A 12958-nucleotide genomic window follows, 5' to 3' on the forward strand; every position below is an offset into this window, starting at 1 on the left:
TTATACAGAATTTATTTTCGTTAACACAATTTGTCTTGTTAGTGTTAATTTGCCTGTGGACAATCATAAATACATATGCATCTGTGTCATCATCATTTGTCACTTTTGAATTCATGTTAAATTTCAGTTAATATGAAAATTTAAAAAAAAAAACAACCTGTGTCAAGACACACACACCTAAGGCTGACATCAACCACAATCACTCACAAAGACAACAAACATACAAACAAACTTTAAACATTATTTATTTTTACTGCCAACTAAAAAATATGATGGTTTTTGCAATTCTTTAAAAAGTATTTCAGCTCCTCAGTTGATTAAGATGACATGTTTTGTTGTATTAATTCAGAGCTATTGCCCAAATATCAGTCTGAATCATCAGACTTTGATTAGACGTCTTCACTGCTGCTTTGCCTCATCAAGAGCCTAGAAACAGAGTGACAAATGTCAAGATTAAAAATGGTTTTAAATGGACCTTAAAAGCAAGTTGAAGCACATGATAATGAAGAGGGAACCTTTTGAATGGCTTTCATTGCATCCTCATCTTCCTGCAGTCTGGCACAGGACAGGGCTTTCTCAAAATGGGACACGCAGGATTCAACATTTCCAAGTTTCACTGAAATTAAGACAAAAGTAAAAAGTAAAATATAAAGCAAACAATTTAGAATATCAAAATTAAGACATTTTAGAAAACATTCTGAAATATTAAATGCAAAATTAATAAACAAAAAATAATTACACTCTGCTTGTGCAACCAAAACATGAGCATTTATTTTCCATTTTTCATCTCCAATGTCATCGGCTGCAGCGACCGAACGGACGCCGTAGCCTCGTGCTTCTTCTGGGCGACCGAGCTCCAGAAAACACCAACCGATCTCATGAAACAACCACGTCTTCTCCAGACCGCCACGGACCAACGGAATCTTCTTCTCCCAGCTGGAAGAAAGTTAATAACTGATCTCTAGACTCATCTTCCACAGACACAAAGTGAAACAAGATTCATCACAAGGTTGTGTCTTAATTTTGAAGTTAATTTATAAAACAACATTATATATTATATCATATATTATATGGGGTATTGATTTTTGATTTTGTACTTACAATTCAATGGCCTGAGAGAACTGACCGAGTTGAGCATAGACACGTCCAATGTTGTCCAGAGCTCTGGACATTTTATCTGGGTCTTTGCTGTTAACGACACATTACTGAACACTTAATCCATTGTTTTATAAATGTATGACTGCTGCAATCTGACTTCATTAAATTCTCACCATTGTTTAGCCAACTCCAGGTCTTTCTGGTGATGGTATAAGGCTTGTTCCATGTCTCCTATTTCGATCAAAGCGTTTCCCATACAGCTATGCAGGCTGCCTAAAACCTCTTTTTTGTTAGGCACTTCCTTCTCTGACCATCCCTGCACCATCTTCATGACATCTTCCGCCTTCTTCAGACTCTCTTCAGCGTTACCAGCTGTCAACTCTAGAACAGCAAAAGTGCAACGATCTAAGGCTCAAACAGACAAGCAAGAAGCAACGACTCCAGCCAGACACCTTCCTCACCTGCATCAATGTCGTCCAGACTCCTCAGCAGAAACTGCGTTGGGTCACAGGTCACGTTACGATGGGCCTTCCTGCATTTCTTCTGCTTGAGCTTGCTTTGGTGTTCCTGTGAACCGATGGGTTTCTCCTGGCTCCACAGCTCCATGCAAGTGTCGAGGTATGTGAGGCATCCATGAATAACGTCCCTCAGCGGTTCTCCACCCTTCGTCTTACCTTTGACCAAATCTGCAGATCATTGTTTGACAGCTTCACACGAGTGTCTCAGTAATCAGTTAAATAATGTTGGCCTGAGTGAAATTACATCATACTTTCATCTTTGAGCAGGTTCTCTAAGTATTTCTTGTCACTGTAAAACTCCCCCAGCAGTTGTTTGGTTGTCATCTTCTTCTTAGGAATCTTCTGGGGCTGCTGTTGTTTCTCCTTCGTCAAATGCTGAATAGCGGTAATCGGCTGAGCCCTCTGTTCATTCAGGACGACGCGAGCGTCGATATTCACATACAAACAAGGGAAAATTTTACTTTCAGCCACTAGTTAGAAATGTAAACCCACACTGAGAGCAAACATTCTTGCAGTAGATCTATGAGTTAGTAATTCATTTAATTTGGAGGTTCATGATGAGAACCAACAAGGACCCACCTCCTCGTCTTTCTGGAGAAACGACAAGTCGCCCTTAATCTTCAGTTTGACAGAGGAAGGCCCTAAAAGGGGCAAGAAAATAAGATTTTTGTTAGGAGGAAACTTCCTACATGTCAGTTAAATCCCCAAAACAGTTTTGAATGTCTCACTTCCAACAGAGCTTTCTATGGCCTCCTGTGCTTTCTGGATACCCAGTCTGAACTCCTGCACTTGTGGGCGTAGTTTTTGTCCTCTGTGGTAAAAGACCAGAGCAAATTCAAATTCTCCCATGTGGTACAGCGCCTCTGCCTTCTGGTACAAACCCTGAATGATCACAATAAAATCAATATTCAGTGTAGGGTTTCAGAATTTCTCCCAAATTTACATTTTGAGTGAAAGTTGACATTTAAAATAGATGAGACAGAATTTATTTATACACATTTTACAAATAATAAGGAGTCACGCAGGTTTGTTTTTACAGAACCATAAAATAACAAATTCAGTATTTTTTTTCATATTAAGATTACAGATAAAGTGTTTTTTTTATCCTGAAATTAAAGGCTTCAACATTTCTAGAACTTCTTGACCTCAAAAAATGTGGTGTCTTCCTTGAGTGAAGCTTCAGCATCTTCCAGAGCGTCCCCAGCCTGACCCATCTTCAGGTAACATTTGGATCGGCCCACGAAGCAGGTTCTGTCACCAGGCTTCAAAGTCAGGGCCTAAACGAAGCATGAATCATTCCTAGTGTCTTACATTCGCACAGCAGAGCAGAATCACCCTCCAGCTAACTATCATTAGCTCACTACTCACCGATGAATAGTTCTCTATGGCCTTTTTGTGCTCTCCTTTCAGGTACAGCCAATCCCCGTTGGCCACTAGAGTGGAGAAGACGCCTTTGGAATTTTTGCGGTCGTGATCCCCGTCAGTTTCTGACATCTCAACTTTAAATTGATGTTAAAATAATCAGACAGTTCAAACCAGAAATATCTAAATGGGTCACTGTCTGGTTACCCGTATCCTAGCAACCCCACTAACAAACATAACTGGGGAAAAGCGCCATCTGCTGGTCTTCTTGTGTAATCAACTCTCATACCGATCATGCTGCTTTTTCTGTGCAATACATACACGGTGTGTAAATTTAAAAAAAGATAATTAGAAAACTTAATACTGTATTCTCATTCATGGGAAAAAAAACAATGAAGGGAAACCCTAGAGGAGTCCAACTTTATTGACACGGCTGGTAGAATTCAAGGCTAAAGAGAGGTTTGTTTCACAGAAATAATGAAAAAAAAATAAAAAATGAAAATGAGGATGAGAAAACTCTTCTGGTCTTCATCAAGTGCACCCAGAAAAGCACCTTCAGGAACATTATTCAACATTATCATTTTCCCATCAACACACAACGCCTCTTTCTTTCGACATTAGCAAACACGTTCTATTCCTACCTGTTGCACTGTGTAAAAATTACAGCATTTCCTTTACAAGCAAATGTCTTCCTGGTTAAAAGAAAAGTGTGCTCACCTCACGCGGATGGTTTTTGTCAGGCAGTTAAATGTACAATAAATATACATATCAAAATTATAAAATGAAAAAATATGAACTATCATCACAACACTTTACATTCCAGTAAAATGTACAATGCAGCAATCTGTGAATGGCGACATTAAACATAAAACCTGTGCTGACATGGGGGAGGCGGGGGTGGGAGGGGTGGGGGTGGCACGCTGGCAACAAAACCAGAACAGCTGTCTCTACTGTCAATCTTTCGAGTGTGCTTCAGCTGTCCTGTGTGTAGGTCTAGGCTCCAGCTGTAGGGAATTTTAAAAAAACAAACGCTCGAGTGTGTTCAATTTGTAGCAGCCGACTGTCAGTCAAGACAGATTGTTCAAAAAGGGGAGAAAGGTCCCGCTTGCTCTGTGTTTGCCTTCTGAAAATCAGAGAGCAAGCTATTAAATTTCATGCAGAGAATACCTGCTCAGTATTTGTCTGAGAGGAGCCGGATTATAGTGTGTGCAAAGCTCAAGAGTTTGACCACGATGTCACTTCCTTCGATGACCCCTAAAAGTGCTGATATAATAGCTGCACAATCTCTCTTATCTCAGAAACTGAGAGACTACTTGGACCATGGTTGCTAATCGTTGCGGGCTTTAAAGTTCCATCGAATTCCTTCCTTCAATTAGGATTTGATTTTGCCCTTCTTTTACTCAGTAAGGAAGAAACCAAATCCCAGACTGGTGACACTTCAAACTCGGCCTGAGCCTTCTCGGTGTCCTCGCTACACAGGCTTTAAATCATTTGATGCATGTTTCTATCGGGTTGCATTCAATCAGTCAGCGGCATAGACAAGAAACTGACTTGCAATCAGTCATTAAACATGGATGGTGGGCCTGGGGGGGTTGAAGTTATCGGAAAGTCCTGATGTAGTAACTGTTTAGGTTGATGAATCCTCCAGTTAACCAAACTGGAAGAAGAAGTTTCCTGGTCCAGATGCTGAAAAAAACAAAAAAAGCAAGTCAATAACTGACATGTTATCAAAGCGTGAATGTTGTAACATTGGGGGAAAGATAAATTACCTTCAAAACTAAAACCCCCAGGGCCTCCGAAGAACGCCTTGAAAATGTTGTTGGCATCAAAATCTGAGGGAGAATTAAAAACAAGATCAGCAAAGAACTTCTAAGCAGAAACACGATGGCTGTTTGACACTGAGGCTCGAGGCTCCGATCCCCGTCCAGACCCAGAGGCGCTCACCTCCCATGTTCATGCCGTCGTCCTCCAGATCCTGGCCGCTGTCGTAGCGAGACTTCTTCTTGGGATCTGAAAGCACGCTGAAAGCCTCTCCCACCTCCTTGAACTTCTTCTCCTCCTCTTTCTGCAGCTCCGGGCTCGCTCCGCTGTGACGGTCTGAAGAGGAGAAAAGCGGGCGACACGCCACAAAAAAACCCACAAAGGTCACTCGGGCTGAAGGAAACCTGCGACCAACTGTACCCCTGCTATAAAAATCTAAAATATATACAAACCTGGGTGATGTAAAAGAGCCCTTTTGCGGTAAGCTTTCTTGATCTCATCTTCCGTGGCGTTCTTATCCACCCCAAGAACTTTGTAGTAATCTTTCCGTTTGCTTTTCTTCAACTCCAGCTGAGCGACTTTCAGGAAGTGTTTATGTTCTACATGTAAAAAAAAAAAAAAGACAAGTTTAAAAAAATAGTGATGGGCAAAATAAGAAATAACCAAGTACGGAATGCTTTGACAGCTCAGGAACAACAGACGGGTTTGATTCTGACCTTTTGTCTTCTCTGTCTGGTAAACCTTCTCGTAGTCTCGCACCGCCTCCTCGTACTGCTCTGTGTCCATGTAGCTGCAGCAGAATAATCACAAATTCACATTCAAAGAACAAACACAACACGCAATCATAAAAGCTATAATGGCTTCTGATATTTATCACATTGTTAATTTACAAGTGGCCCACATTTTCTGGAACAAAGGGCAATTAGAAGTCATTCATACCACTGTGCTCTCCGTAAATAGGCCTTGATGTAGGTCTCATCCAGCTTAATTGCCTTTGTGCAGTCTTCAATTGCCTGTTCTAGTTTCTTCAGCTTTCAAAGAAGAATAAGAAAAAAAAAGTGTGACCTCAGATAGATGGAGACGACTACCGACCTAGTTCTCTTGATGAGACAGAAAATTCTGTCTTTACTACAAGCTTGTTATCAAAAGGACATGAGAACTTGAGATAAACTAATAATAATAACTAAAATAAAGCAAGAAGGATGCTCAGACTCAATTTAGAGTTCATGACTGAAGACACCTCACCTTAGAGCCGACAGTGGCCCTGTTACAGTACAGCTTGGCGTTCGTCTTGATGTTGTTAGGGTCTATTGTTAGCGCCTCAGAGTAGAGTTCATAGGCCGCCTCAAAATTTCCCTCCTTGAACGCCTTGTTCCCGTCCTCCTTCTTGGCTTTTAGTGCTTTGGCATTCTGGGAAGACAATAAGACACAAACCTCAAACAGTAATTCTAATTAGTATGTAGGAGGAAACATTACAAATATGGTTCTTTCTACATTTGAGAGGAAAAAGCTCTGAATTAGTCATGAATGTTACGGTCTGCTTCACGACTCACTCTGCACGCGAGCCGAGCCTTGTCGTGATCGGGAGCCATGCGCAGGGCCTGGACGAAGAACTGGACAGCTTTGTCGATGCAGTCCTCGTAATACAGACACACACCCCGGACATAAAGCGCGTCGGCGTTGGTCGAGTCCAGTCGCAGGATATCACTAAGAAGGAACAGATATTCATGATAAGTTTAATTAAAGAACATTCTGTCGTCACTTTCTACATATTTATAAACTTGCTCTGCCATTATGGGAGCTTCCCTGAAGCGTTACTGCACATTTCACCCCCTGTCAAACACTCGTCCTACCTGGCCACTGACTGAGCCTCGGGGTAGCGTCCCAGCAGGGCTAAGCACTCTGCCTTCAGTATTTTGAAGCGGTGACAGGCCGGGGCAGACTCCAAGGCGCGATCCATGCAGAAAACCACCTAGAAGCAAACGCAGTCATTGTTGCTTCACGCCGACATACCACACAAATGACAAAATTAAGTAACACGACGATGAGCGTCTCACCATCCTGAAGTCTCGCTTCTCAAACCCGATCTCTGCCATTTTCTCGTATTCAAGGATGGATTCTGAATTCTTCAGCTGACAAAGGAATTTGTGTTATTCAGGGACAACGAACTGGAGTTGACTTATTCCTTCCAGCTAGCGCTGACCGTGATCTTCTGTGGCTCTCTCAGCTCGTGTAAAACTAGGTCAATCCAAACAGCAGTGCTCATGTGGATAGCCTAAAACTTCTCTTGTGGCTTTTTCATTAAGGATCAACAGCTGATCTCCTCTTAAAGCACTAAGCATCAGACTTAGTCACTTCATTTACACTGATTTGGTCAAAGCTTATCTGATGTTAAAGTTCTAAGGTCATTCTCTGTCAGACTTCAAATGACTCACCTCCTGCTGGGCCTGGCTGTTGTCTGACTCCAGCTCCAAAACTCTCTGGAAGCAGCGGCTGGCAGCCATCGCATTGCCAAGCGACAGGTGACACTTACCCTCTCTCAAATGGCCCTGTGGGTACAACGCTTACAGTTCACCAATGGAAACTAATGCATTCATTAGTTCTCACTATTCCAGAAGTAACCGGGCCCTAAAACCAGGCCTGCTAAAACCTAAACCATGACGAGCTTTAGAGTTAACAACGTTATCACTGGGGTGGGTGTTATCTTTACAGTTTCAGCTCCAGACAACATGAATTTTTCTCGCAGATTTGCTGTGACAACTGTCAAAAGACAGAAAAGGACGACCAGTTTTACAGCAGCGAATTGTATTAGGGCTACAAAATGTTCTATTAGCCATATTTTTACATATTCACCTCTAATTTTTTCAAGTGGGAATAAAATGCAAGTTATTAACTACTTTTTAAAATACGTAAAGCGTGAAATTATCCATTATCGTATCAGAATCAGCCAGTGAGAATCAGCCCGCTAAATTATAATGCCAGTAAATCTGCAACGATGAAATAAATCTGCTATCGCTCGGGTTTTAAGAAGCACCATGGCTCAAAAAGCAGAAATACAAACATAAAACAATTTGTTCCAACGAGCTGAAAGTTACACAACACTGCAAAGTCCTAAGCCGCAACTTTGAAAATGTCAAGTCCCAAGATTTGTTTCAGGGTTTCTGTCACTATGCCCCAAACCTCCTTAACAGGGTTGGTTAGTTAGCTTTACATAACTAAGTTATTCAGTTTAAGATTTTTTTTATACATGTTATAACTAATTAAAAGTAAAAAATTATGTCTCAAACTACATTCCATGTTAATTTTTGACTCATAAATGAAAATACTAAACATTATAAAAGCAGAGTCAATAAAATGCAAAGACTCACTTCCCACTACTTGCCTTAATGAATGAGTTATCTAGTCGAACAGCTTGCTGGGAATCTTCTAATGCCTCTCTGTACCTATACAGCATCATTAAAGTAGCTGCACGGTTTCCATAGTAACTTGCATTCTTTGGACACATGTCTGTAAAAGACAAAAGACTGACACTTTATCAAGAACACACTACAGTATATTCAAACTTCAATCCAAGCACGCTCTCATTCATCCGAATGAGATGACATGCAGACAAGCAGGATGGTGGAGGATATTATTACCTATGGCCTTGGTGTAATAATTGAATGCTTCGGCATAATCCTTCTTGATGTAAAAGGCATTGCCTTGCTCTTTGAAGCCCTCCGCTTCCCTGTATTACAATAAGACAGAAAAAAAACTGTTAAAGGATTGGAGAGGCAAGACTGTACATGAACATGATGGTGATCTGGGTGACTGGATATTACAAATTAATTCATTTACATTGTTTAAGCCCAATGACACGTTCATAAACTGTATTAAGAGATCATTTCCATAGATGTTAATGTCATTGTGCAGAAGAGAACCTGCTGACCTAAGTTTGCTATACATAGACAAAGCCAAACCAGCAGGGCAGAAGTGTCTACACCAATCAAACACGCAGCTATTCGGTTTGGGGCAACGGGGGCCGAGCCAGGAACATATGACACCATGCTGTGTGTGACTGACATGACTTTTTTTGGAAGCCTTTCCTTTTTACACCACGACCCCAGCGTGTGATAGCTGTCATTAACAAAAGCTAGCTAGTTCACCACTTAGCGTCATACTTTGAATAGCTGTACAGAGTTAAAAAAAACAAAACAAAGATCCCTAATAACATTTTACATTCAAATAATAAAAGTAGACATCTATATATATAAGAGTGTGTCTCAAAGAAACCCCTCAAACACCCGCAAGTTGAGGACAACAGCTAAAAACGACGCGGGGCAGCGCTTCACGTTAGCTAAACAGTTAGCAGTAGCGTGCTATACTTAGCTGTCACTACCCGAAGAGCTAATAAACATGGCAGCGGCCTTTTAACAAGCGAGCCATTATGAAAAATCTTTACAGCTGTATTCCAGCTACTGACAGAAAAAGCGTCAATTTCGATACCTTTCTAATTCTTCGTCACTTAGCATGTCCGTGTCAGGGTCCATATCGCAGTTCTCCGTCGCCATTTTGCCGTCAGGGGAGAGGGGCGTGGCCAAAGGCTGCAGTAGTTACGTAGGCTGTAAACAGGAAGTGGTGTCTCCGGGTTAGCAGAGCGGGTTTGTTCCAATTTAAAACTATTCATACTTCTAACACTTATATCCCCGCAGGTAGACAATAATAGCTTATATTGATGAAAACTGTGTTGTTTTGTTTTAAATAACGTTAGCTATTTGACATCACGTGATATCCCGCTTCGCTGTCAAATACCTATGCTAGGCTACATCTTAGCTGAATTTTACATTGCATTTCATATGCCGTAGATTCTTTGCATGCTATCTCAGCTAATCTTTAACAGGTTAACAATGCAAATGTGTTGTTTCAGCTGTGTCGCTGTTTATTGATTCTGTGTTAATAACCTTTTAACAGCGATACTACGTTATAAAGTTAGCTTAGCTGTAAGCTAATGGTGTCCCATGCACTGAATACATAAGCTAATGAAGTGTCATAATTTGATTTATTCACAAGGTTTTCTGTTTGTGCGACTTCTCAGGAAACTATACTTTTTTGATCCGAGAGGGAGAGTCATGGGCAAAAGCTGTAAAGTGGTTGTTTGTGGCCAGGCTGCAGTCGGTAAAACAGCTGTACTGGAGCAGCTGCTGTATGCTAATCATGTTGCAGGTACTTCTCGTCACTTATCATCATGCTGATGTCAATATTTGGAGTTCTGTAGGTTCACCATGCTTGCAAGTGTTGATTGTCAAGTTTTTGGGCCATTTATATTTCTGTGTCATTACTGGCGTTGCATATTTTAAAATGTGTTTAAAATGTGTTGCGTGATTTAACGTGATCTTAACACCTGCATTAAATAATTACTTGGTTATAACACTTGAATAAACCAGGTGTGTCATTTTATTACAGTAAATAACAGTGCATAGGCAACTTTATCACAAAGCACCATTCCATTCATTCATAGACTCTGGTCTGCCAAGCAGATTCATCACCTCACCTGAGAAGGTTTTTACGTAGATTTGGTTTTCAGGATATTAAAAAAATATAAATTCAGATTTCATCACTAAAAGTTGAATCCAAGATTTTTATTCAAAAGGTCTTCAGCATCACGAGTGTGTTTTCTGACATCCAACCCAAAACTACTGAACCGATTTACATGCAAGTTGGTGGAAAGATGAGCCTCATATCAAACAAGAACAAATTTTGAAGTGGATCCAGGATTTTATCGTCTTTTCATTAGCATTGCAAATTTATGTTCCTTCTGAGTTTTGTCCAGTTACTCTGGAACCAATTTGAGAATTATGTGAGACAAATACCCACAGCGTGTGTGCAGTCTTGTGTAGATCAAGTTGGGATTGCATGTTGACTATCATTTTGCCAGTATATAACAACAACAAAGACTTTTAAACAAGCTAAGACACCCTGTTATTCAAACTATAATGTATATTTCAGCCAAGGAAATGTAAAAGATGACCGTGTGTGTCTGTTTTTGTTTGTCCACTGGCAGGTTCGGAACCCATGGAGACTCTGGAGGACATCTACATAGGCTCTATAGAAACTGACCGCGGCACACGAGAGCAGGTCCGTTTCTATGACACCCGCGGACTCCGAGATGGGATGGAGTTCCCTCGGCATTATTACACTTTCGCAGATGGCTTTGTTCTCGTCTACAGCGTTGACAGTAAAGAGTCCTTTAAGAGGATGGAGGCCCTCAAGAAGGACATCGACCGTCACCGAGACAAGAAGGAGGTGTGGACTGATTCCAGCTACCTGCTCCTGTGACCTATTTTTGAGAATCTCCTTATACTAACCAGATGATCCTCATCCTCATTCGCAGGTGACCATCGTCGTTCTCGGTAACAAACTGGACAAGCAGGAGGAGAGGAGAGTGGACTCTAACGTCGCTCAGAACTGGGCCAAGAACGAGAAGGTCCGTCTGTGGGAGGTGTCGGTGGTGGATCGACGCACACTGATTGAACCCTTCGTCTACCTGGCCAGCAAAATGACTCAACCACAGAGCAAGTCCACGTTCCCTCTTAGTCGCAACAAGAATAAGGGAAGTGGATCTGCGGACAGCTGAGTGATGGAACACTGATATAATTTTCAAACAGGAAAAAAGAAGAGAACCTGAGGAACAATCATGATATTATGTAGGATTGAGGTAGTGACAGCTGGTTCAGAGAAACTGAGTGAGGTCAAAAGGCTGATTATTGCATCGATATTTATGCACAGAGTACCGTTGGTGTTGGTGTGACATCTATGTTTGAAGTTTTTATAAAGTACTTATTAACTGATTTTTGTTACCATATCATTAAAAAGTGAAGAATGTCAGGTGGTAGTATATAAAAGCAGGTTTATTGTTCCCTTATTAGATTGGATGTTGACTATTACCGCTGTTCACTCACATCTGGATCATGTAATGAAGCTTTTTTTTTTTTTTAGCTTCTGCCTCACGTTACATCATGACTGCATCACACAAATGACGAATCTCACTTTGTGGAAGGTGAAAGGAATTTTACTGATAAGATTACTGACTGTGTAAAGTTTCTGTGCTGATTGTAAACCTGGGAATCTGTTACAGGATAAATGTGCTTTGCTGATATTCTTTGTTAGTATACAGTAAATTATATTCCTCACCGTAGGTTGCCTTCTCTACAGGTTTTAGAAATCTTGTTTCTGCCGGCTCGTGGTGTCATCCGTTACTCTGAAGCTGCTAGAATTTGACATTTGTTTGACTGTAAAGGGAAACTTTGGTTGAAACAGTCTGACAATATCCGTGCCATAAACTTTCCATGAGTTTTTCCGCACAACGATGCATAAAATTGGACTTCACATATTTTTGCACGTTTTAAAAGTCTAGCTTTTTCCATGTCTCATCAGAATTTCCAGCCCCACGTAAAAGTAAATTGAATGAAACCCGGTGGGGCACGTACCACCACCAGGGCCCAGCAGACCCCTGACCTAAAATCAGACTCTTAATCAGACCACCTGACGAAAACATGTTTAAACCTGCAGATCCAGACAGATTTTATTTCCTGGATCTGCACCGAAATGTAATGAGGTCACCTCATGTTTCCAACAAATTTCATCAACCTTCTGTCTAATCTTGACAAACTACGCAAACCTAGGTGGGTGGAAACATGATTTACTTGAAGGAGGCCGTACATAAAGCATACCTTTTTTTAAAGACAATAGAAACTGTTGGCTATTTGACATTTTTCATGCCATGACCTGATGAAGAGGGATTTGAACTGTCTTGTGACTGAAATGTGTGAGGAAAACTTAATCTATCAACTAATAAAAAATAAACTGTAATCACTGATCTGAAATCACTTCATGCTGGAGTTAGGTTTCATGGCCAGTAGATGTCTCTCAGGCGTCTCAAACTCTTCAGTTTGGTCAACAGCCACCAGTCAACAATTCAGTAAAACTTGGGTCTGTTTCACAGAGCACGTTTAGTGGAAACCCTGCAAGCTTGTTAAGCCTGAAATCATGGAAAACCTAGGGTTTCTGGTTTCACAAAGAGAGGTAACTTAACCCAGAGTCAGAGGAGTAAACCTGACCCATTTCATGAAGCGAGGTAAACTGAACCTCTGCGTTTGTTTCCATAGTAACAGACTCTCTGGAGCTAACCTGGTCTGGAGCAGGTTTTCTTCCAGAAACCCAGGGTTTCCTCTGACTCCGCC

General features: G+C 41.1%; 3 protein-coding genes across 5 annotated transcripts; 1 reads left to right on the forward strand and 2 right to left on the reverse strand.

Moving 5' to 3' along the window:
- Window positions 1-54: 54 nt before the first annotated feature.
- Window positions 55-3261, reverse strand: odad4 (outer dynein arm docking complex subunit 4). The gene is made up of 11 exons (XM_068336759.1): window positions 2985-3261; window positions 2762-2893; window positions 2345-2498; window positions 2196-2257; window positions 1868-2018; window positions 1560-1784; window positions 1272-1479; window positions 1102-1188; window positions 740-936; window positions 516-616; window positions 55-426 (listed from the first exon to the last, which is right to left on the reverse strand). The coding sequence occupies exons 1-11, from the start codon at window positions 3108-3110 to the stop codon at window positions 400-402; spliced, it is 1470 nt and encodes a 489-aa protein (XP_068192860.1). The 5' UTR covers window positions 3111-3261; the 3' UTR covers window positions 55-399.
- Window positions 3262-3379: 118 nt separating this feature from the next.
- dnajc7 (DnaJ (Hsp40) homolog, subfamily C, member 7) lies at window positions 3380-9309 on the reverse strand. Its single transcript, XM_068336760.1, has 14 exons — window positions 9225-9309; window positions 8378-8466; window positions 8122-8246; window positions 7175-7288; window positions 6797-6871; window positions 6593-6711; window positions 6293-6446; window positions 5985-6149; window positions 5679-5770; window positions 5456-5529; window positions 5192-5338; window positions 4923-5075; window positions 4748-4810; window positions 3380-4664 (listed from the first exon to the last, which is right to left on the reverse strand). Exons 1-14 carry the CDS (start codon window positions 9287-9289, stop codon window positions 4627-4629), a joined length of 1473 nt encoding a protein of 490 aa, XP_068192861.1. The 5' UTR covers window positions 9290-9309; the 3' UTR covers window positions 3380-4626.
- An 18-nt stretch (window positions 9310-9327) lies between these two features.
- Window positions 9328-12592, forward strand: nkiras2 (NFKB inhibitor interacting Ras-like 2). 3 transcript variants are annotated; one of them, XM_068336761.1, is made up of 4 exons: window positions 9328-9379; window positions 9814-9941; window positions 10780-11021; window positions 11110-12592. In XM_068336761.1, exons 2-4 carry the CDS (start codon window positions 9848-9850, stop codon window positions 11350-11352), a joined length of 579 nt encoding a protein of 192 aa, XP_068192862.1. In that variant the 5' UTR covers window positions 9328-9379; window positions 9814-9847; the 3' UTR covers window positions 11353-12592. The 3 variants fall into 3 exon arrangements, with proteins under 3 accessions (XP_068192862.1, XP_068192863.1, XP_068192864.1); XM_068336762.1 differs by having other exon boundaries at window positions 9336-9366; XM_068336763.1 differs by having other exon boundaries at window positions 9371-9430.
- Window positions 12593-12958: the final 366 nt, after the last annotated feature.

This window comes from Antennarius striatus, chromosome 16, assembly GCF_040054535.1.
Source record: "Antennarius striatus isolate MH-2024 chromosome 16, ASM4005453v1, whole genome shotgun sequence".
NCBI classification, from domain to species: domain Eukaryota; kingdom Metazoa; phylum Chordata; class Actinopteri; order Lophiiformes; family Antennariidae; genus Antennarius; species Antennarius striatus.